The 22,083-nt window shown below is 39.7% G+C and overlaps 2 protein-coding genes across 7 annotated transcripts in view; one reads left to right on the plus strand and one right to left on the minus strand.

Annotated features, from left to right (window-relative positions):
* LOC130914298 (ectonucleotide pyrophosphatase/phosphodiesterase family member 2) overlaps positions 1-22,083 on the minus strand; it is a 221,653-nt gene that overhangs the window by 43,715 nt on the left and 155,855 nt on the right. For all 4 annotated transcript variants that reach the window (XM_057833354.1, XM_057833355.1, XM_057833353.1 and 1 more), the window contains 3 exons: positions 21,828-21,967; positions 6,674-6,809; positions 1,438-1,515 (listed from right to left, as the gene is read on the minus strand). In XM_057833354.1, the coding sequence (XP_057689337.1) occupies positions 1,438-1,515; positions 6,674-6,809; positions 21,828-21,967 (354 nt within the window). The remainder of the gene's footprint in view (positions 1-1,437; positions 1,516-6,673; positions 6,810-21,827; positions 21,968-22,083) is intronic.
* LOC130914297 (uncharacterized) overlaps positions 1-22,083 on the plus strand; it is a 66,030-nt gene that overhangs the window by 3,481 nt on the left and 40,466 nt on the right. For 2 of the 3 annotated variants that reach the window (XR_009062873.1, XR_009062874.1), the window contains exons 2-4: positions 2,161-2,273; positions 6,721-6,835; positions 7,263-7,315. The gene's annotated coding sequence lies outside the window, so the exon portion shown is untranslated. The remainder of the gene's footprint in view (positions 1-2,160; positions 2,274-6,720; positions 6,836-7,262; positions 7,316-22,083) is intronic. The other variant, XR_009062875.1, reaches the window with a different exon arrangement.

Below are 22,083 nucleotides of genomic sequence, written 5' to 3' on the forward strand. Positions count from 1 at the left end.
GTTAGTTTCAGGGCTGCGGAGTGGCTAAGCTAGCGCGAGTCAATGGTGGTTGAAATCAACTCCATCGACTAATGAAACCCCCGCTAACTCAAAGATTAAGCCTTATGTGAAAAATTCAATTACATGCGATGACATTTTTCTGTTGTCATTTTATGTTGAGGCAGCAAAAGGATAAAAATTGGCAAAAAGTAACTGAAACTACTTTTAAAGTAACTTAGTCACTTTAATAATAAAGTAATCAGTAAAGTAACTAGATTACTTCTTTAGGTGTAATCAGTAATTAAATTACTTTTTTAATTAATCCGTGACAACTCTAGATCTGTGTACAGGGTGACTCAAAAAAAGGTTTACACTCAGTTGACTGCTTGTTTAAAAGCCATTGAAACATATCTAAATAGGTTGTCATGGTTAAGTGATACATTAAGGTCACTCAATGCAGCTGGTAATCTCTCGTCTCTACAATTCCTGAGCTTCTGCTGAAAATGAAGAAAACTTTAGCTGTACCTGAATTGCTGCGTGTCGGTCTGACACCTACTGAGATTGCAGCAAATATGAGAATATCCAGATGTGCAGTCTACAAAGTTAAAAAGAAGCTGAAAGATACTGGAACAGCCTCACGAAAACCTGGGTCTGGAAGTGACGATCTGTGCGGACCAAAAAGTTCATTGACAAGGTGATATGTGGCCACCCCAGAGTCCAGATCTCAATCCCCTGGATTATAACATATGGGCAACTGTGGAGGACAGTGCCTGTAAGAAGCCACAAACGTCTGTGGCAGCCTTGGAGAGGTCCATTGTTAGATCTTGGGAAAAGATGACAGCATCCTACATAAAGAAGACCTGTCAAGCGTTCCGCAGGCGCCTGGAGGCTGTTGTGACACTTAAGGGAGGACACATTGAAAAATAGAATGTACTGTACATGTTCTTTACAATAATGTATAATTTGTGATTCAATTCTAATTCTAAAATGAATAAACATTTAAATTGTATTATGGCAGTGTAAACTTTTTTTTGGGTCACCCTGTACATCCATGAATGAATGTGAGGATTTTTTCATTCATTCTGGAGGATATCAGGCAACATTAGGTTGGACCCCCTCCATGCGTGGCCGTTTCGTAGCTTTGCCATTGCAATGACGGGCAGTCATCGCTCCAAGTTGGCAAGCATTATTTACATCACATTCGTGTTGCACATTTATGCCGTGAGGTGATGTGTTCGTTTGACCTCCGGAACTGGGAGAAACTGCATAGGGAAGGGGGACCCCTCCCCATACGGAGGAGCCATAAGCAAGCATCAATTGGAAAAAAATAGGATTAGAAAAACACTAAAAAAAACAACAACAAAAAAACAGAATGCCAGAGAGTCCATAGCAAAAATAAAGAAAATTGCCTCATTGCCCCAGTTGTACACTACTGTATATGCTGAATGAGATTCTTACTCTTGAATGCAGGATACATAGGAACAGTGTTGGTTATGAACAGAGCTTCATATTTTCTGTCGATGCCTGTCGATAATTCTGTTGAAATAGAAAACACTTTTGAACAAATAGTGCTCCCCTTTTGTATGACTTTAAAGCGTTAAACCTTTTTCATGACAGAGTTAAACTTCCTGGATGAACACATTTTTTGCACTACTTTAGTGTTTCTAAAGTGTAAAATGCTCCTTCAATTATGAAGAATAATTATCTAAAGAAAATCATTCATTCATTCCTTTCTATATACAGAAAATGAAGGTTTAAAATAACATTTTTTTAGGGTCATGACTAGGGTTGGGTACCGAAACTGCCAACTAGGTTTCACCGAAATCAATGGTAACAGGACAAAATAAAAACAAACATTTGATTTCGCAGCTTTATTGTAGGTTGGACACGCGCTTTTGTTATTCTGAACAAACTGGTTGCGGATCTCCTCATCCTTTTCCTGAAGGCTGTTTGGTGGCTACTCTAATGGGCTGAGGGGGCGGGCGGCTGGCGGGATTTTATAACCCAGACATTACATCATTTTCGGTCTGCATCGACAACAAAATAAACCACACATTTCCAAAGATGGACGATAGACTGTCTCTTCCTTGGCTCTACAATCCAGTAGCAATTTTATTTTGTTACTTTTCAATTTAGCTATTTCAGGTTTGCCAGGTTGATGATTGCGATGTTTGTTTACAGTTTACTGCGAAGACAAAGGAAATGACATCCGACCCGCCATGATATTTACGTCATTAGCCTTCACGCTGTGACCCGGGAATGAAACGCCTGCTTTCACACATGCCGCGTCCCGGGTAAGTCCCGGACATTATACTTGTGCACGACCCGGTAAATGTCCGTGTCATCTCCATGTCAGTCGACCCAAGAAATTGCTTTCAGACATAAGGGGCTACCCATTTACATCCCAGGATTTAAATGGAGTTCAGTGGCGGTCTAAAATGGTGTTACACTTATATAGCGCTTTTCCACCTTTCAAGGCGCTCAAAAGGGGCTTTAATAATCTGCTATAAGCATTCATTAATGCTCACGACAGTGTCATGTCAAAATTAGGACGGTCTTTTGACACCGGTTTCAAATAAATTTTTACCAAATCCGACAAATGCTGGAGCCTGTACCAGCAAAACTAGTACCAAAACTCAACAATTCCACGGCAACTGTGTGTTGCTATAAGCATTCGTTAATGCTCACGACAGTGTCATGTCATAATTAGGACGGTCTTTTGACACCGGTTTCAAATAAATTTTTACCAAATCCGACAAATGCTGGAGCCTGTACCAGCAAAACTAGTACCAAAACTCAACAATTCCACGGCAACTGTGTGTTAAATACAGTCAATTTCTGCCCACTGTCAGATATTTATACGCTTAATGTAAAAGTCAGAATACGTGAAAACCAAACAGAATATGATACTAGTCTAGTAGTAACCTAACGATTTAAGGCTTTGTTCTAAACAGTGTTGATGGTAATATTTCCATTTCTGACTTTAAAGTTGTCACCGCGACTCCAATCCCTCCAGACTAACTGACAGACTGCATTGTCTCAAGAAAATTGGGGAGAGGAAATCCATAGACAGTTAACCAATAAGGTTACTGCTAAAACAAGCAGCACCTGACTGCAATCAATCGATTGCACTTGTAAAACACCAGATTGGTGAAAAGGTGTCGTCGTCTTGTTTGGTTGGAATGAAATCCTGCACCCACATTGGGCCTTTATGGAATATGTTGGAGAGTTGGAGACCCCTGGTGTAGAGTACCCTTCCTTGCATATACTAGTATATGCAAGGAATATACGCGTGGCCCCATGTGTACCGTAATTTTCGGACTATAAGCCGCTACTGTTCTCCTTCATTTTAAATCCAACGGTTTATCAGTGCAGCTTATTTGTTGATTTATTTGGGTTAATAAGGAACACATCCCTCCGATCATGCATTGCAGCGCTACCGATGTAAATAACAATCAAAATTCATGTTCTGTGCTAATTGTTTCATCAGTTACTGTTCCAGTTGTTTCATTAATTGCTTGTTATTGTATTTGGTAACACTTTATTTGACAGCGGCGTCATGAGACTGTCATAATTATGACATGACACTATCATGGACATTACTGAATGCTTATGACAGATGCCATTAAGTGTCATCCAGCAAATTATGTGTACTAACTCCAGTTATGTCCACTAGGATCTGTTACATCTATTCAAAAGTCAGATAATTTGCCGAATGACACTAAATAACATCTGTTATAAGCATTCATTAATGCTCATGACAGTGTCGCGTTATAATTATGATTGTCTAATGACAGGCTTATTGCACCACTGTCAAATAAAGTGTTACCAAATACCATAGCTATCAATTAATTAAATGACTGAAACAGTAACTGAAAAAAATAATTAGCATAGAACATGAATTTTGATTATGCAATGCATGCTAGGAGGCATGTTGGACGACAACAACAGTGTTGACAGCAGGTGGCAGGGTTGACTGTCTCCCCAAGGGAGCAGTGATGGCCAAATGAAGCTGCCTGAAGCAATGAAGCTTTGAAGCCAATTGGTTCAAAGCTTCATGGTGGTTCATTTGGTCCTTGTCACAGTCATATGGTGCCACTGTCAAATAAAACACTACCAGTTATCTTTATATCTTTTGGTGTAAACAACCTATAATACAGTGAGCACACCTGCAGCTTATAGTCCGGCGCGGTTTATCTATGAACAAATTCTGTTTTCGTGTCACATTTGCTGGGTCCGGTTTATAGCCAGGTGCACCTTTATAGTGCGAAAATTACACTCCTTCAATTGCACGCTGGGTAATGGAGTTCTAAGTCCTCACACCACAACTATGTTTGACTATAAATTAGGGCTGTCAAAATTATAGCGTTAACGCGCAGTAATTAATTTTTTAAATTAATCACGTTAAAATATTTGACGCAATTAACGCAAATGTCCCGCTCAGAAAGTATTCTGCCTTTTGGTAAGTTCAACAGCAAGGCTTTTTGTGCTGTCCAACAGCGAACTCTTGTGGTCGCTTTGCGACATGGTTTATTGTTTTCTTGCCAGTTCATTATGGCTGCACGACATCTCGGGCTGATAATGTTGTGCTTATATGATCCTTGGACAAGATTTGTCCGTAAGTATGGTTGTTGGAAAGAATGTACATATTATTTTAGTAAGCGAAATGTTATATTTTTTGTATGATACGCTTTTTGTTTATGTTTAGTGAACCTGTATAGCGTGCTAAGCTAACGTTGTTGCTAATGCAATGCTTGTGTACTTTTATTTTGTAGTTTTACGACGGTCTAAAGAGGACAATGGTTTGAGGCCATTTTATTAATAAATCAGATGAAAAAGGAAGAAGTCTGATTATTAAGGCGTCGTTCACTAGCTGTCTAGCTTTGGAAAAAGTAGACGCTTCGGAGTGAGGACAGCATAGACAGATTTAAATGACAGTAGAGTGAAATGCCCACTACAGTCCTTATGTACCGTATGTTGAATGTATATATCCATCTTGTGTCTTATCTTTCCATTCCAACAATTTATTTTACAGAATATATATATAATTTACAGAAAAATATGGCATATTTTATAGATGGTTTGAATTGTGATTAATTGCGATTAATTACGATTAATTAATTTTTAAGCTGTAATTAACTCGATTAAAAAATTTAATCGTTTGACAGCCCTACTATAAATGTAAACAAACAACACACACAACACAATGAGCTACACAATGCTCATGTATATGAAACAAAGGAATACAACTTATTAGAGCTGGGAATCTTTGGGCACCTAACAATTCGATTACGATTACGATTCAGAGGCCCCGATTCGATTATAAAACGATTATTGATGCACCCCCCCTCCTTTTTTTTTTTTTTTTTTTTTTTTTAAATAAATGTTTTGTACATTAGTTCCAAAATTGTTCAAAAATACTGTCAGGCTAAACCACTCTACTATTTCAGTATCAAGTTAACATATAGCAGTAAACAAATATACAAAAATAATAAATAAAAAAACTCCAGTCCCCATTCTGTATCAGCAGCTTTAAACTATATTCAATTAATTTAATGTTGTGAATCAACCATTAAATTTGTTAAAATTGCTCCCGTTATTCCAGAATTTCTCTTTTGTCTAATTTCGACATGTGAAAGTTTTAAAACTATTTTAAAGATAGATTCAAGTCAATATTTTACCGATTTAGGAGTATTTTAGATAAAAAGTTATTTAGGTTTGCTTGGAAGGTTCGCTACAACAGCCTTGCAGCGAAGTGTACTGCTCTAAGATGGCGGCCGTTTGTAACGCCCGCATCTAGCTTTTTGTAGATGTGCTGCTAACACTACCAAATCTATAATGCATCTAGTCCTATATAAATGATATCCACCGTAACATATGGATGTACTTTGGAGCAGCTTTTCGGCAGCAGTCAGGTATGTTGTTGTGTTTTTTTATCTCGTTGCATGAGTTGAGCTAGAGCCGTGAGTTGAGCATTGGCATTACCCGAGGGGCCGGGTAATGGGAAGCATGATGTTTAGCTACTCTCACTCCGTTCCGTCCCGAAGACCGCGCGGCGCGCTGAGTGTTGTGTACTTCCGCTTTACTTCGCATATTTCAATAATCAGAATTTGGATGTTTGTGAATCGTTCTCGAATCTTCCACGGCCGAATCGCGAATAATCTAAGAATCGGAAATTTTGCACACCAATACAACTTATAAGCAATCATTCATCAAGGGACAAACAGTGAGATGAAATGGCAAGCAATGGCTGCCAAAGTTAGCTAATATTTTAGCACTCTGCGTTTGCTATGAGCCTAACAAATGAGTTACACTTAGACGCCACTCGGGAGCAACAAAACATTACAAATCAAGACAGGCAATCAGAGGACGTGACAGGAAATTTAATGTAGGGTTTTTCATAGCGCTTGAAATGAACTAGGCAATTTACATGTAAAACGCGATTCACTATGCGAAAAAAAAAATCATGGTACGAAAGCCAGTCCGGATCAAATTAATTTCGTACCTTCAGATACAACTGTATGTGTATAGATAATTTAATGTGTTTTTTGAATGTACGTGGCCAGGTGAGCTGTATTAATGTTGTTGACTCAAATGCACGTTTAATTTGTGTGCAAAGCAGGACTTGTCAATAAATGTCTCAATCATGTCAATGACTTACCAAACAAAAAAAAAACTGGAAACAAACACTTACGCGGTGGGTATAGGAAGGCATAAGTGATATATTTTTCTGTCTTGTAGTTAGTACACGACTGGGTGAAGACTGATAGAACTCTGGCATCTGGACGAACACAGTTGATCAGGACCTCTGGCAAAGCAGACACCTCTACCTATAGGATCACATGGACAAAGAGGGGTATATTTCACAATAAACTCAGTCTCAACTTTGAGTTGAACTATTTCGAAACCAAAATCCACAAAGGATGGTTAAAGCTGTTTTCAGGGTGAGACAAAAAGTTGCCTTACTTAATTGGCTGATAGTGGAGGGTGGCACATTGTCTTTTAAAATGGGGGAAACGCAGCTTAACCATTGAGTTTTGATTCAGGGACCACAATTTAAGTGATTTAAAGTATTTATTTGTTTATTTTCACATAAGTTGGGCTTCCAGCTCATGAACCCAATCAAAACCTGTTTTCCAAAAAATTGAATACTGTAAAAAAAAATCAGCCCATTTTTACGGGCATGGATTTTTTTAACTGAGTGTCATCTACTAAACTCAAAGTACCAGCACATAGTACTCCAGGTTTCATTAAATTGCTTCATTTTGTTTGAATTTTCTCAGTTTGGTTCAACATGGGGAATGCTGTGGACTTGACAACTGGCCACAGAAAATGGGTAAGCCACAAAAGTTTATAGCTTCACTCGGCTTCGTCACCACTAGGACTCGGCCTACTCACTTGGCTCTCGATCAACTCCCCTTGTTGCACAAGAAAACAGCGTTTTTTTTTAAGGAGTAGGATAGATTGTAAGAACCTTGTAACGAGCTTTACTAATTTAATCGAGAACTGAATTGTATTTTGTTGTTGTTGTTAACCACAGTTCCGTACATCGAGATATCATGTAGCTTAGCAATTGGAGGCGTAAGAGCCATTTTTCCAGCGTCCCAAACTTCCAAGAAAGCGCATTTATCATGTTTCCTCAGTCATGACACGTGTGTCTCTGTCCACCAAACAACATGCTATCATTATGCCAGCACACTATGTGCCATAGGACACCGTCAGAGCCACAAAACTCGCACTGCCGCCGGGAACGCACTCTCCCATGGGGTTTCAGAATCGCCACCTTTAAATTAAACTTCTCAAGCCCCCGGTGTCATAGAAAATTCATGAAGACGTTTGCGTACTTGTGAGAAGGCACCATATTTTATTCCCATCTGATATTGTTTAAAAAGTACTGGGAAAAAGTGGAAAATTTGCCAAGAAAGTCCTTAAAAAGTGCTTGAATTTTGCTATAAAAAAGGTGTACCAATTCTGGACGTAAGGCGGGTTCCCCATGTTGATTTTTGGTGGGTTCATCTGTTGCCTCACGCTTAATAACCTAAGTGCACACTCGTATTGTGTCGGTCGAGAACGGTTCATTCGTTTTGAAGGAATCGTTTGGATGAACGCGTCCGAACTAATCACCCCCTGCACTGATCCGTTCTTGAGAAAGTCAGGACTTGTTTGGGAGGGCGTTGAGAGTTGAGACGCAAGCTGCAGCGTCTGACATCGCGCACAACCAATCAGACGCCAGCCTTATCGCAGGCAGGGGAGGGAGGGGAAACAAAATCAGAGCGTCTGTCACTCACTGCCACGTGTGGCCAATAGGCAGCCAGCGTGCAGGCAGGGGACAAGAATGAGTTATGTCACTTCCCGTTCACTTACTCGGTCCTGACCGAGATTGCTCGGATGATTCGTTCCGCAATGTGACTTGACTTCCCAGTCATAAGTGAACAGTGTTGTTAATCTTACTGAAAAAAAGTAATTAATTATAGTTACAAATTACTTCTCCCAAAAAGTAATTGCGTTAGTAACTCAATTACCTGAATGTAAGAGTAATTAGTTACTTGGCAAAGTAATTGGTGATAATTACTTTTTTTTTTTCCTCAATTAAAAAAAAAAAAAAAAAAACATTGGCCACACTATGTGAAGTTTTTTGTGAAGGTTTTTGGTACAATTGGCCCGAGCCCAATTCTTTACCCTAATTTACTCTTTACCCTGAATCAAGTGTTAAAAGTTGTTAGAATTGCTCCCATTATTGCATTAGTTCCCTTCTCTCTACTTTCGACATATGAACGTTTTAAAACTGTTTCATCATTTAAAGACAGATTCAAGTCAAGATTTTGCCGATTTAGAAGTATTTTATATAAAAAGTTACTTAGGTTTGCTAGGAAGGTTCTCTACAACAGAGCCATCCTAAAAAGTCTACTGCTTCAAGATGGCGGCTGTCTACTAACGCATTTAGTGTCTGTCATTTGGCATCTAGTTATATCTATATACAGTACATGTGATATCTACCATGTCTACCATATCTACCATAACATGCGGGCGTAGTTTGAAGGCTATCGGCAACCACATGTATTGTGTTATTGGAGCTACCTAGCATCGCGTTTGTTCGGCGTCACAACTTTCTTGCCTCCTCCACACTCCTGCTCTGCTCTGTCGTCTCGGTGAGTCAGTCTCCCTCAGACTTTTCGACCAATATAGTAACGCATAGTAACGCATGCCTTTCCGTCCTCAGTAACGGTAACGGCGTTGCCAAGATGAGAAAAGTAATTAATTAGATTACCCACTACTGAAAAAAATAATGCCGTTAGTAACGCCGTTATATTGTAACGCCGTTATTAACAACACTGTAAGTGAACGAGTCAAGAACTGAAAGGAAAGGGCTTTGTCACATCCTCTTTCATGGGGAGCCTATCATATGCCAATAAAAAGCACAAAAACACCACGCAATCATACTGAGCATGGTTTAGTGTACTACTTTTCTCAACAGACTCGAGACTACATATGACGACATACTAGAGCCGGGCGGTGTACCGAAAATTTACCGTTACCGAAATTCTTTACGATGACCCAACGTAATTTTGACCATGTTGGTAAATTCTGTAATTCAATAATAAAAAAAAAAAAAAAAAGGTCTCTTCATCCCGCTTTGACTCTGTGTTGTATCCACACAGTGGTTATCAGGAACTCAAACAAACGGAAGCCCGGTAGGCTAACGCTAGCGGCTAACGCTACAAGCAAACGTAATGGAGTCGGCCTCCAGACAGGCTTTCACTCAGTTTCCTCCCTGGTTCTCACAATTTCAGGAGCATGTGCTTTCAGTGCTTTCTACTGGCAGCCAGACCACAGGCTAACGCTTGCTGCTAATGCTACAAATGAATGTGATGGAGTCAGATAGCGGCTCTAATCTTGTCGAAACGACTGAACTTAATGAGTGAATTGTGCACGGACTGCATCTAGCAATTAGTATGTTATTTTGTATCCCTGTCTGTGTGTGATTCCTCTGATAGCTTTTGTGATGGTAAAGCATTAATTATGATCCAACAGTGACCATTTAATGGCCATGGCTATGTATGCTTTTAATGTGCGTCTGTTTGTGTAGGGGGTGCATGTGTGCGTGCATGTATTAAAAATGCTCAGGTAAAACCAAACTGAAATCTTGAAGTAAACACTTGTGTTGAGTAATGTCGCAGCAGCCATTAACAAAAAGTTGACTGAAGTGTACTGTTCAAGCTGTAAGTCATTTGTGTTACAATGACATGTTTGCACAGTCGTTTAATTGATTTTTAAATATCGTTAACAATTTTTAAATGTTAAATTGAAAGCTGGTAAATACATCAACGAGAAACAGTTAATTTTTATTTCATGCATTCATTCAGATTCTCCAATTATATAACGGTTTGCTCTGCGAATTTATCGTCATTTATCGTTATCAAGGTATATGTTAGGTTTTGTGTTGGTTCCCTCCTAGTGTGTTCCTGTGATTGCCCATTGATTTCACCTGTTGTACCTGCTCATAGGGTTATCCGCCAATCTGCATCCTTCTGTCACCCATCTTTTCCTCGTCTCGTTACACCTTGTCTCTGTGTGTATATAAGCTCCCAGTTTCTTTTCTCTCCTTGTTGCGTCATTGTCAATGCCCGTGTGCTCGTCAGCGTTTGTTCTCCAGTTTTCGCCGTCCAAGCCCTTGTGTTCCTCAGTAAGTTTTTGATACCCAGTCTTTTGTTAGTAAGTTTTGTTTGCCTCTGTACTTTCTTTGGATCATCACAGCCTTTGTTTTGCACTTTGTTTTTTGTTTGCTTTAATTAAACCATTTTTGCATTGTTCATCTGTCTCGCCTCCCTTTCCCTGCATTTGGGTCCACACTACCCGCGTAACCTGACGGTATATCTGCTCAATTTACCGTGATATGTACTTAAGGCCATATCGCCCAGCCGTACGACATACTATCAACTTTACAGTAGTAAAAACTTTTTCGCCAGTAGCTACAAGGCGAGCAAAAGCTGAGAGATGGAGACGTCACGGCGGCGGGGTAAAGAGCTTGTTGAAGACTCTAGCTGGGCTAAAGGGACTTCACAGCAGCAAAATTTATCTCATCTGTGCACAGGAAAAAATGACTATTTAGTATGATCACCATAATACTGATTTACACGGGTACGGCGGGAGTGTAGCTATAGGTCTCGACTTTCTTAACAGACCAATGAGAGTGGAAAGGTGACATATTGTAAAGAGGAAACAATTTTTTTCTCGTCAGCATTTGGCGATCTGAAAGGAGGGGACAACAACGGGAAGCTGATGGGATTATTAATCATTACCAGAGCAAATATGACATTTCAGTACGATCATCTCAATAATTTGGAATGAAACGGTTTCATATCAAAATTTAGTATTGTTTCATTGTTTTCGTTTCGGAACAACAAATTCGACAACCAGCTATATACACTTAAGTTTTAAAGATCGTTACCAAAAAATAATAGTGACAAGCACAGAAACAAGAAGCAATAGAGCGTGAGGTAAATATGTGTTGGTCTCAGTGTTAATCACGGCATTAAGAGTATTACAGCATTACTAACGGCGTTTTTGTAATGAGTAATCAATTACTTTTCCCATCTTTGCAACGTTACTGAGGATGGGTTACTACAATTTGGTTGAATGACACGCGAGTTGTCTGATTTTGTCAGCCTCCTGAATAGAGCAGAGCGGGAGGAAAGAAGGTTGTGACGCAGTTGCAAACGCGATGCTAGTTCGCTCGGAGCATTAGCATAGCATCTGTGTCCTCGTCATCTTAAACTTGGGCAACTTTTTTTTTTCCACATAGTTTGTGTGGTTCAGGTGGCTACAGATAATTGAAATTAATGGACTGTTTTCCTGTTGAGTATGCATAACCATCACCAAGTGTGTGTTGTCCTTGTCGGTGCTACAGTACAGTATAATAATTTTTTTTTTTAAATAGTCACTTGCCCTAAGCTTTTCTTGGGTTTAGAAGAGATTCGGAGCCGCAACTGCATTTTGAAAAACGTATCTACAATATATATATTAGAGGTGTCACTGTTCAGTACTCGGTAAGGGGGTCACGGTCCAGTGCGGATTCAGTACTATAGGAAAAATAAAAACGCTGTTATGTCACAGCATTTAAAAGTTAAAGATACCATTACACTCATATATACGTGAAATTTAAAAAATGTAAAAGGTGTGACCTACAGTATACATTTTTGAGGGAATGAAAAAGGCAGCTTAATTCAATCAGTTAATATAAACATATTTGATGTGCAAGATGTTATAGAATGGATCATGTAAAAACATGTAGAACATTAAATGTTACGTCAGTTACTTTGCCGTGTAACTAATTACTCTTACATTGCGCAAACTAAGTTACTAACTCAATTACTTTTTGGGAGAAGTAATTTGTAACTAAATTTTTTAAAGTAAGATTACCAACACTAGTTGGTCGTTCAATATTTAGAAATTAAAGTTTCGGTTTCTTTTTATTTCACGTACACCACAGCAAGCGGGTCATGTAGGCTGCTAGCGGCAGTATTGTATATGTGATCATGCTAGAGAAAGTCTGTGGTTCCAAAAAAACAAACAAAAAAGGAAAATGTTTAACCGTGTCCGCGAGTGGGGCGAACGATTCGTTTGAACTTTTTACTTACTGAACGAACCGTAATGGATTCATTCCCTCAAGTGAGCTGTTTATCCCGTCACTAGTGCACACCAAGGGCGTAGGTTTGCATTGGGACGGTAGGGACATATCACTACCAACTTTTCAGGATGCTTAAATTGTCCCCACCAACTTTTGCGCAACCTTTTTTGCATTATATAATGACTTCATTTATATAGATTATTTAAATTGTCATCCCATGTTGTAAGGATAGAATTAACCCCACCATTATTAAGTGAATTAAAGTACTTTCAATATGTTGAGACTTGCATTGACCCCTCTTCACTTGCTGAATGTGGTAGTCCATTTTTCCCCCTCAAAGGCAAGTTTGATTGGCTGATGACTTGACATTTACGCACGTTCATAACCGGTGTTCTGTTAAATTTTTCACCCTGATACTATTTTGCTCCCGAATCTTTTGTGGTAGTGAATAAACACTCTTTTACATTCAGTTGGACTCTCAAGGTTATCCAAAGGTGCTAAATAAACAAGAGAATATTAGATTTTTTTTTTTTTTTTTGCAAGCAAGTAGCTCTACCGATTTCACCAATGAGACATTGCAAAAATAATCACATGACTCCATTATACCAATCAGACGCAAGCTTGCCGTTATAGCCTCACGCCAGCCTGCTGAATCGTGTCTTTAGCACCGTAAAAAAGGAAGTATTTGATATTGAGTGCTGCTCTCAACATGACTCGAAAGTGCGGATTTCAACCTTTCTCCCAGTTTTTATTTGGCACTGATTGACCATGGAAAGCCGGATATATGCTCATTTTAATTTCTAAATAGTAATTATGAAGGAACTATTCACTAATCAAATTAGGAATTTTCTCCATCAGAGGGCATCAATGCTCTTTGAACGCATAATGTCTCATTTGTTTTTTTTTCCTCATTGGAATTCAATGTATTTTTTCTTTTTGTATTTCTTTGGCTTAATGTGGTTATGTAATGTGTTATTGTCTTGTTTTGTGCTTCTTTAGAACAAGGATGCCCTTGTTCTGCGTGCCCTTCAAGGTGCATAGGACAATTCGGTATCAGAACAGTACATCCCCCTTCTTTAAAAAATAAAATTATATATATATATATATATATTACATCCCCCTTCTTTAAAAAAAAAAAAAAAAAAATAGAACCTGTCATTCACATATATATATATATTGCAGTATTTGTGCTGAGAACAATTGGAACATAACACAATGATATGTATATATGTTCAAAATGTGTACTGGTCTTTTTTTTTTTTTTTTTTCTTCAGCACATCAATAACTGCGGAACCTAGGAATCAGAATGTCACAGTTTGCCTTTAACAATAGAGCACAATTTTTTTTTTCTCTCTCTTTTAAAGGTCAAGGATCTTTCTGGGTTTGACCTAACGCCCAGATCTTGTCTGATACGGTACCACTTGTGGAGCTGTATCACTTGTGGATTCTGAAGTGGGTCTTGTGTCAATACTTCCTTCAGGTGGTGTGTTGAATGTCTCCTTAGTGTCCATAAGGTGACGCCTGTTTCGCCTATATTCTTGTCCTTCTGGTGTGTGGATGTGATACGATCTTTCGGCAATATCTGGTCGGATGACGACTGCTGGTTTCAAGAAGCCTTTCTCCTGGAACCGAATGTGTTGTCCTTCCTGCAGAGCTGTCATCACTTTTGCTGATCTGTCGTAGTACTTTTTCTGTTGTTGTTGTTACTGTGTTCTTTTCAGGTGAACATCCTGGTGCTTGACAATTCTTGGCTTTAGCTGCTGGTTAGTGTTTGGCAGAATTGAGCGTGTGCGGCGACTCATGAGTAGCTGAACTGGTGATCTGAAATTGTCAGCTGGTGTGTTCTGATATTCAAGTAGACTCAGATAAGGGTCTCTCGTCAGCTTTGGCCTTTTCCATGATGGACTTTGAAATTTGAACATACTTCTCCGCTAAGCCGTTACTTTGAGGATAGTGTGGGCTGGAGGTAACGTGTGTGAACCCCCATGTGGTGGAAAAGTCCTCAAATTCCTTGCACTTGTACTGTGGACCATTGTCGGATATGACAGTTTCAGGGATACCATGTCGTGCAAAGGAAGCTTTTAGTTTGTGTATCACAGCGGGAGAAGTGGTGCTGCGTAATCTGTCAAGTTCAGAGTATCTGCTGTAATAGTCAACTGTGACTAAGTAGTCCTCATTGTTCCACGAGAACAAATCAGTAGCGACTGTTTGCCATGGCCTTTCTGGAATTTTATGACTTATCAGTGGTACTATGGTGTTAGATGGTTTGCGTTCATTACAGATGTGGCATTTTCCAATCATTTCTTCAGTTTGCTTGTTCATCTCCAGCCAGAAAATGTCAAGTGCTCGCTGCTTGCATTTTCCATGCCCATGTGACCTGCATGAATTCGATATAACATCTCTGTTTGCAATGATTCTGGTATGATGATTTTCTCTCCTTTGAATAAAATGTCATTCATTTGTGAAAGCTCATCGCGATAATTCCAGAATTCAACAATGCTTTTAGGACATTGTTGCCTTTCTTCAGGCCATCCAGAATGAATCGTTGTTTTCAAACAGCTGAGCTGAGCATCTTTCTCAGTTTCTGCTTTTATGTTTTCAAGTTTGATTACACTGACTGGTAAGTTGCTATACACAGTGTGTACCTGCATGTCCATACCTTCACTGAGGTTTGTGTCATCATCAGGCAGTGATTTCCTCGACAGGGTGTCGGCGACAGGAATCTCCTTGCCTGGTTTGTGTGTAATGATGAAGTCATAGCTCTGTAGCTGTAGCAGAGGTTGCGCTAGACTTTTTTGTGGTCTGTCATTTTGACTGACAGGGTCATAAAAATCCGGTCATAATCTATTTTTACCCGTCACATAATTTTTTAAAATGATAGTAATGACATTGTGGTGACCCTTTGTTTAGCATAATTCACTTTCCGTACTTGTGTGTCCATTTGGCCAAGCGCGTTACCGGCTACGACACAGTCACGTGACAGAGACACTTAAGAGCCGCGCACGTTCCGGCTTGAATAGAGAGTTCACAGAGAGCAGCAGAGCTACAGCGGCTGGACACAGCAATTCCAGCTAACAAGACTCTTGACATTGCATACCGCTTCAACATATTCAATAGTGTTTAGTTTTCATTCATTTTCAATTAATATTCTGTCCGAACAAGCTTAACAGAGAATCCACACCGTGCCATCACACATCAAGCAGATGAATAAGTAACTTTTTCTCCGCAGTGACAAAAACAGCTGACTGTGGCCCCAGTAGGTAGCCACCGTTTGTCCTTAATAGGAAATGAATGGAAATAGTGTACGAAGAAGATTTTTACAGAGCTAACCGACCAATTCTCTCCGAAAATGATGTGCCTGGTGCCGAATTCACTGGCAAAGATGTGGAAGAACATAAAAATGTTCAGTTAAAGAGATGGCTTTAGTGTTGAAGGCTGAAAAAGACGAAAAAAACGAGCCGACCTAAGCATAGCTTTAGCTTTTTTATCGACGCGACTGACAATGACATTCTCCTGTTTAAACAAGCTATCCTTTACCATCAGCCCTGTCTTTCTTATATATCCTCTGGTTGTCCTTATCTCTTACCGTTCTTGGGGGTAATTTAGTTAGCTTTGTGTAGCGATCGCAAATGCTACTCAGTGACAGCCAACGAACACTTTTAATTTTTTCATTGATAACACATCTTAATTCTATAATTTATTTACACTTCCCCCTTACTAAAGTTGTTTTATATATATATATATAACAGAAACGGTAACAGTGGCAGTCAGATACCATTGTAATTTTTTTCAGGTCATTCAGAAGCAGTACGGCACAACGTTACGCTAAAAAAATAAAGTAAAAATATATAAATGGCTTACCTCTTTGTCCTCTGAAAGACCATGCCAACCCAACATAATGTTTACTGCATATGAAACGTGAATGGATTCGCCGAGCTGCTGTTAAAGTCCGCGCAAGTTGATTCGGTCTTCACATTTTTTCCCCCCGAGTTTTTGGTTTCCGGGAACGTATGAAGAAAACATCCTTCATGGTCGTAATGTCTAGAGTCGTTTCTACAAGTTCCAAAAAAGCAATGCGTGATCGGCATGTTCATTACCGGAGAAAAGTAGCACTTTTTACGTTGGGTCTATGCGAGGGCGGGTCTATAATGTCCCACTTCGGCTTTACTTCCACTTTACGATGCGACGTCACGGTCTAAAAATAGCCTGTGTGCGGTACGCCATTGCGTGCCCACTTGTGCAGTCCCTCTTTTTTCACCTCTTTTATCAACACCATCGTCGTTTTGGGGCTTTTTGAAGAAACTTCGGACACTCAGTTGCCTTGACATTTTTCCGAGTAAGGCCAACGACGTCATGCATCAAGAGAGACGATAGTTAATTAATATGCCCACTCGCCACCCTGTGGTCTGGGGTGTGAATTGCAACCTGTCAAAATGACCGATGGACTTCAGTTTTTTCCGTCACCGTTTTAAAAAATCGGTCAACGACGGAAAATATTCGGTTAACGCGACCCCTGAGCTGTAGCATCATTTGTTGTAACCTTGGAGGCGCTGCTGCTAGTGGCTTTCTCAGAATGGATTCAAGCGGCTTGTGGTCACTCTCCACCATTATACAACATCCATAGATGTACTGGTGGAAACGCTTACATCCAAATAGAATGGCATACAGCTCTTTTTCAATTTGAGCGTAGTTGACTTCACTCTCAGTTAATGACTTTGATGCGTAGCTTATCGGCTTTCCAACTTGTAACAGTACTGCACCCAGTCCATATTTTGAAGCGTCGACCTGAAGTCTAAGTTCTTTTTTCGGATCGAAATAACTTAGCACTGGGCCTGGTTCCTGAATGAGCAGTTTTTTTTATCTTGTTGAATGCTTCCTCATGCTGTGCATCCCATCTGAATTCGCTTGATTCTTTTAGCAGATGACTCATTGGTGCATTGATTTCTGACAAACTTGGAGCAAATTTGGACAAGTAATTGATCATGCCAAGCAGTGTTTGTAGCTCACCTTTGTCTCTTGGTGGCTCCATGTCCCTCACAGCTGCAATTTTAGCTGGATCAGGCATAATTCCATCTTTGGTAATTTTATGTCCAAAATAACTGACCTCAGTAGCACAAACTGTACTCTTTTCTGGATTTAGTTATACACCGCGTTCTCTCGAGTGCTGTAGCATGGCACGAAGGTTGGCATCGTGCTCATCCTTTGTTTTTCCATAGATGAGAATGTCATCAACTATGGCTGTAACACCTTGCAAGCCTTCATAAGTTTCATCAACCTTTCGCTGCAACTCATCTTGAGCAGAGATAAGTCCTAAAGGCAAGCGAAGGAATCTGTACTGTCCAAATACAGTGTTGAAAGTTGTCAACTTTGAGGATTCTTCAGAGAGCTTGATGGCCCAATAGCCTGATTTGGCATCCATTACACTGAAGAAGGAAGCTCCTGCCAACTTGGATGTTGTGTCCTCAAGAGTTGGTAAGGGATAATGTGGCCGTTTGATGACCTTGTTCAAATCCTGTGGTTCCAAACAGACTCTTAACTTCCCGGTGCGTGGCTTTTCTGCTGCAACCATGGAATTGAACCATTCTCTTGGTTCTGTGACTCTGACAATAACGTCTTGTTTTTCCATGTTATCCAGTTCATCCTTGAGGTGGTCACGGAGAGCCAAGGGGACTCGCCTAGGTGGATGTACAACAGGTGTTGCATCAGGTTCAATGTGGATTGTGCTTTCTCCAGGAAATAGTCCTATCCCTGTGAAAACATCTGCAAACTCGTCCATCACCGACTTCACAGGGGAGTCATGCACAGACAAAATTAACTTGAGTCCAAAATCCAGACATGCTTTAATCCTAACACAGGGGGAGCCAGTGTGTCGACAACGTGCAGTTTGACCATCATTTTAGTTCCTTTGTACTGGCATTTCATGTTGCATGTTCCTCTGACAAGCAATTTTTCACCTCCGTATCCAAAAAGAGGGTGTGGTGTTGGCTGTAGTGATGACTGTATTCCCAGACTTTTGTAGACGTTGGTGGGAATGACATTAGCTGACGCCCCAGTGTGGAGCTTGAAGGTGGCTAAAGTTTTGCTAGGTCCAACCAACACATTTACAAATGCCTGTTCAATCTCTTTTTCATGACTGTTGTTATGGGTTACCACATCAATAAACAATTCTTCACTGCTGCGTGATTCAACGTCTTCTATTTCATGTATTGCTTTGTTTTGCTTTGAGCGACATGCCTTTGCAAAATGATTCCATTTGTTACAATTTTTGCACTGTTTGCCTTTCGCTGGATAACTGTTTTTCCCCAGTGAGGCTTGTTTCCACAGTATCCACAGGCTTTTTGGCGGTCTTTATCCCACCCAGGCTTGCTTTCACCACTTGCCGATGCCTTGTCATGGCATGTCTTCCATACTGTCTTTTTGGGAAAATGGCGGCAGATGGCTTGAACTGACTGATTTTGTGGGCCACAATTGCTGCCATCTGTCGTTTTGAGCTGTGCTTGCGCCATATCATGGGACCTAACAATGTCTATAGCTTTATCCAATGTCAGTTCTGAGCCGACATTCAGTAGCTTTTCTCTCACTTTAGGTGAATAAATCCTAAATACAACGCGATCTGTCACCATTTCTTCACTGTTTGTATAATAGCAGTCCTTCACAAGCAGTCTCAAATCCATCAAAAATTGTTCAAAAGGTTCGTTTGCACCTTGGATTTTTTCGTGAAACTTATATCTTGCAAAAATTACATTTGCTTTGGGGACAACGTAGGCTTCAAACCGCTCGTAGTACGTTCTCAGTACCTTTCGCTTGTCGTCTGTTAGAGTCCATGTGTTGTAAATGTCGCGGCCTCTTTCGCCCACCCAAAGAAGAAGATAACTGCATTTCTCGTCTTCAGCTTTCCTCTTCAACGGACCAGAAAACATGAGATCAACGTGGAGCTTGAACTTTCGCCATGCTTCGGGCAGGTTGCTCGCGTCCCAATCCATGCGAGGTGACGGCACTCCAGCTGCATCCATCATGTTGCCCATTTAACTCCGTTTCACTCTGACACCATGTCTTGTTCTGTGCTTCTTTAGAACAAGGATATACCACACAGGACGTGCTGGCACTTGGTTTCTTTAGTAGCACATTCAGCTTAAACAATAACACAAAACGTGCAGCTCTATGCAGGCCGTGTCTCTAACTGACTTACTTCTGCGTCACGTGAGCAAAACAACATTGGCTGGAGCCGCGTGCCCTTCAAGGTGCATAGGACAATTCGGTATCAGAACATTACAGTTATTGTCCAGTATCATTATAACAACTGTTACTCAAAATGTTACTCTTACTTGAGTATTCTTTTCACTGTATCCTTTTTTACTTGTACTTGAGGACATTTTTTGCATGACTACTTTTATTCTTACTTGAGTAATATTTTGAAGTAACGCTACTCTTACTTGAGTCAAATTTTTGGCTTAATTTAAATTTGCTTATAAAATCCAGACACTTATTTTGGAAGTTTTCAAAATGTTTCTTTAGTAGTTTTTGAAAACAGGTTTGAATCGAACGGTGCACCACCTAAACAAACCAATACATATGCAGTGCAAAACTTCACCATCTTAAAACTGAGGAAAAAAAGCTTAACTTCCCTTGTTCTCAGTGTAAATCTACTAGAAATAAGTGAAATTATCTGCTGGTGCTTCAAGTAAATTTTACTCAGATTTCTTGAAATAAAAATACCTATCTAAAAATAAGATTAAGACTTATTTTAAGCAAAACGTTTGCATATTTAATATTTTCAGGAAAAAACTTGTTTGTCAGAAATGTTCTTAATTCAAGAATACTGTTCAAAACATTATTTGAAAGCATTTTTTCTTGATTTAGGTGAAAAATGAACAACTTGTAGTTGTATGGCCTTAATAAGAACAAATACTGTAGTAATATTAAAGTAAGTGGAAGAATCGCATTAAACTGTTAACCAGCCTTTAACACTCAGAACAAGCTGGAGAAAATTATTTGACTGGATTTAAGAAAAATTATCAGATTAAGACGTTATAAATTTGCTGTGCGGCAGGTAAATAAATTTGTATTGATTTCTTTGCATTAATAATTTAACCTATCAATTAATTTGGTTCACATTGGTGAGAAGTGTAGCCGTGACTTTTGTTCACCCAATCTGCTTGGTCTTATTAATGTCCATGGAGGTTATGCTGTTATATTGTCCCTACCAATATTGAGACGAAACCTACGCCCTTGGTGCACACACACCTGTGTATCGTTAGCACTAGTTCTTACTGTATATGCCCCCCTTGTTCCATGTCTTGTGCCAGTGTGTCAATCTTGTCCGAGAAGTAGCGGGAAGCAACAACACCGTCTACGGTTATGTTTTTTCTTATGTTCTCTTCCAACACTACGCTTTCAAATATCTTTTGTGGCTACTATTTTTTTGGACTTTGGCGCTGGCCTGTGTCACTAGCTCAAGAAATTTAAACTGTTCATTGAAACTTGCCAAGCTCCTCTCGTTTCGTGCATTTGAGTCCATCAGTGTATGCCCATGTCATGACAGCCCGAGTCAAGTCACTTCTGACCTTGAGCCAACATAGGAGGCGTCTCAACTAAGGATCAGGTACACGAAAATAACGAGCCATTTTTTTCATGCAAGTTAAAAACATGACATTTTCACCAATTAACTGACATTTTAAAATGTCACAATCAGGGCTCGAGTTAGAGTTGACACATAAAAAAAAAATTTTTTTAAATAAAGTAAATTTCTCCACACCCCCAAAGCCACGCCGTTTGCTGAAGCCCAAGCTTTTGACAACATTTTATCTCGAGCATTTTGAGATAAATAGGGGACAATTTTAAGTTGATCAGATCTTACCGGTTGGATGGGGGTCGGGCATTTTTTTGACTGATAGTCATATAAAACCACATATTTTAAAATATGAATCGACAAGAGTCAGTGTATCTGTATGTACAGTACATTTATCATGTGTCTCGAGTGTGTGTGCATGTGTGTGAATACGATTCTGTGTTCTGTAACTAGCTTGTCTGTATCAATGAGCACTGATATTTCCGTGTTCTTGAATGCATCATTCGGCACATGGGTATGACAAGGTGACAATGTGCTTGTCTGCTCACTTTTAATCAGCCCAAAAAGTCATGTCTGTTGACACATACTGTAAACCCATTGTGCGCATTCTGTCGCTTGTGATAGACAGATCAGTGTTGTTGAATAAATTACCTGTCGGCTAACACTGTACGATGTCCAAAATGGCATTGCAAGATCCTCGTTGTAGCCACTGATGTAGTCAGTGTGGTGTAGAACAGAATACCTTGTATAGTACTGTACTGCAGGTCGTCCAAATGGCATATTCCTACTGTCTAAAAAAAAATCACAAAAACAAAAATAGAAGGTCAGTGTATTGCATATTGTAATGTGCAGATGTAGTCCAAGCCAAATTAAAAATTCTCCCAAAGAGAATACTATGTAAATTTAA

Source organism: Corythoichthys intestinalis, chromosome 4 (genome assembly GCF_030265065.1).
Source record: "Corythoichthys intestinalis isolate RoL2023-P3 chromosome 4, ASM3026506v1, whole genome shotgun sequence".
Taxonomy (NCBI): domain Eukaryota; kingdom Metazoa; phylum Chordata; class Actinopteri; order Syngnathiformes; family Syngnathidae; genus Corythoichthys; species Corythoichthys intestinalis.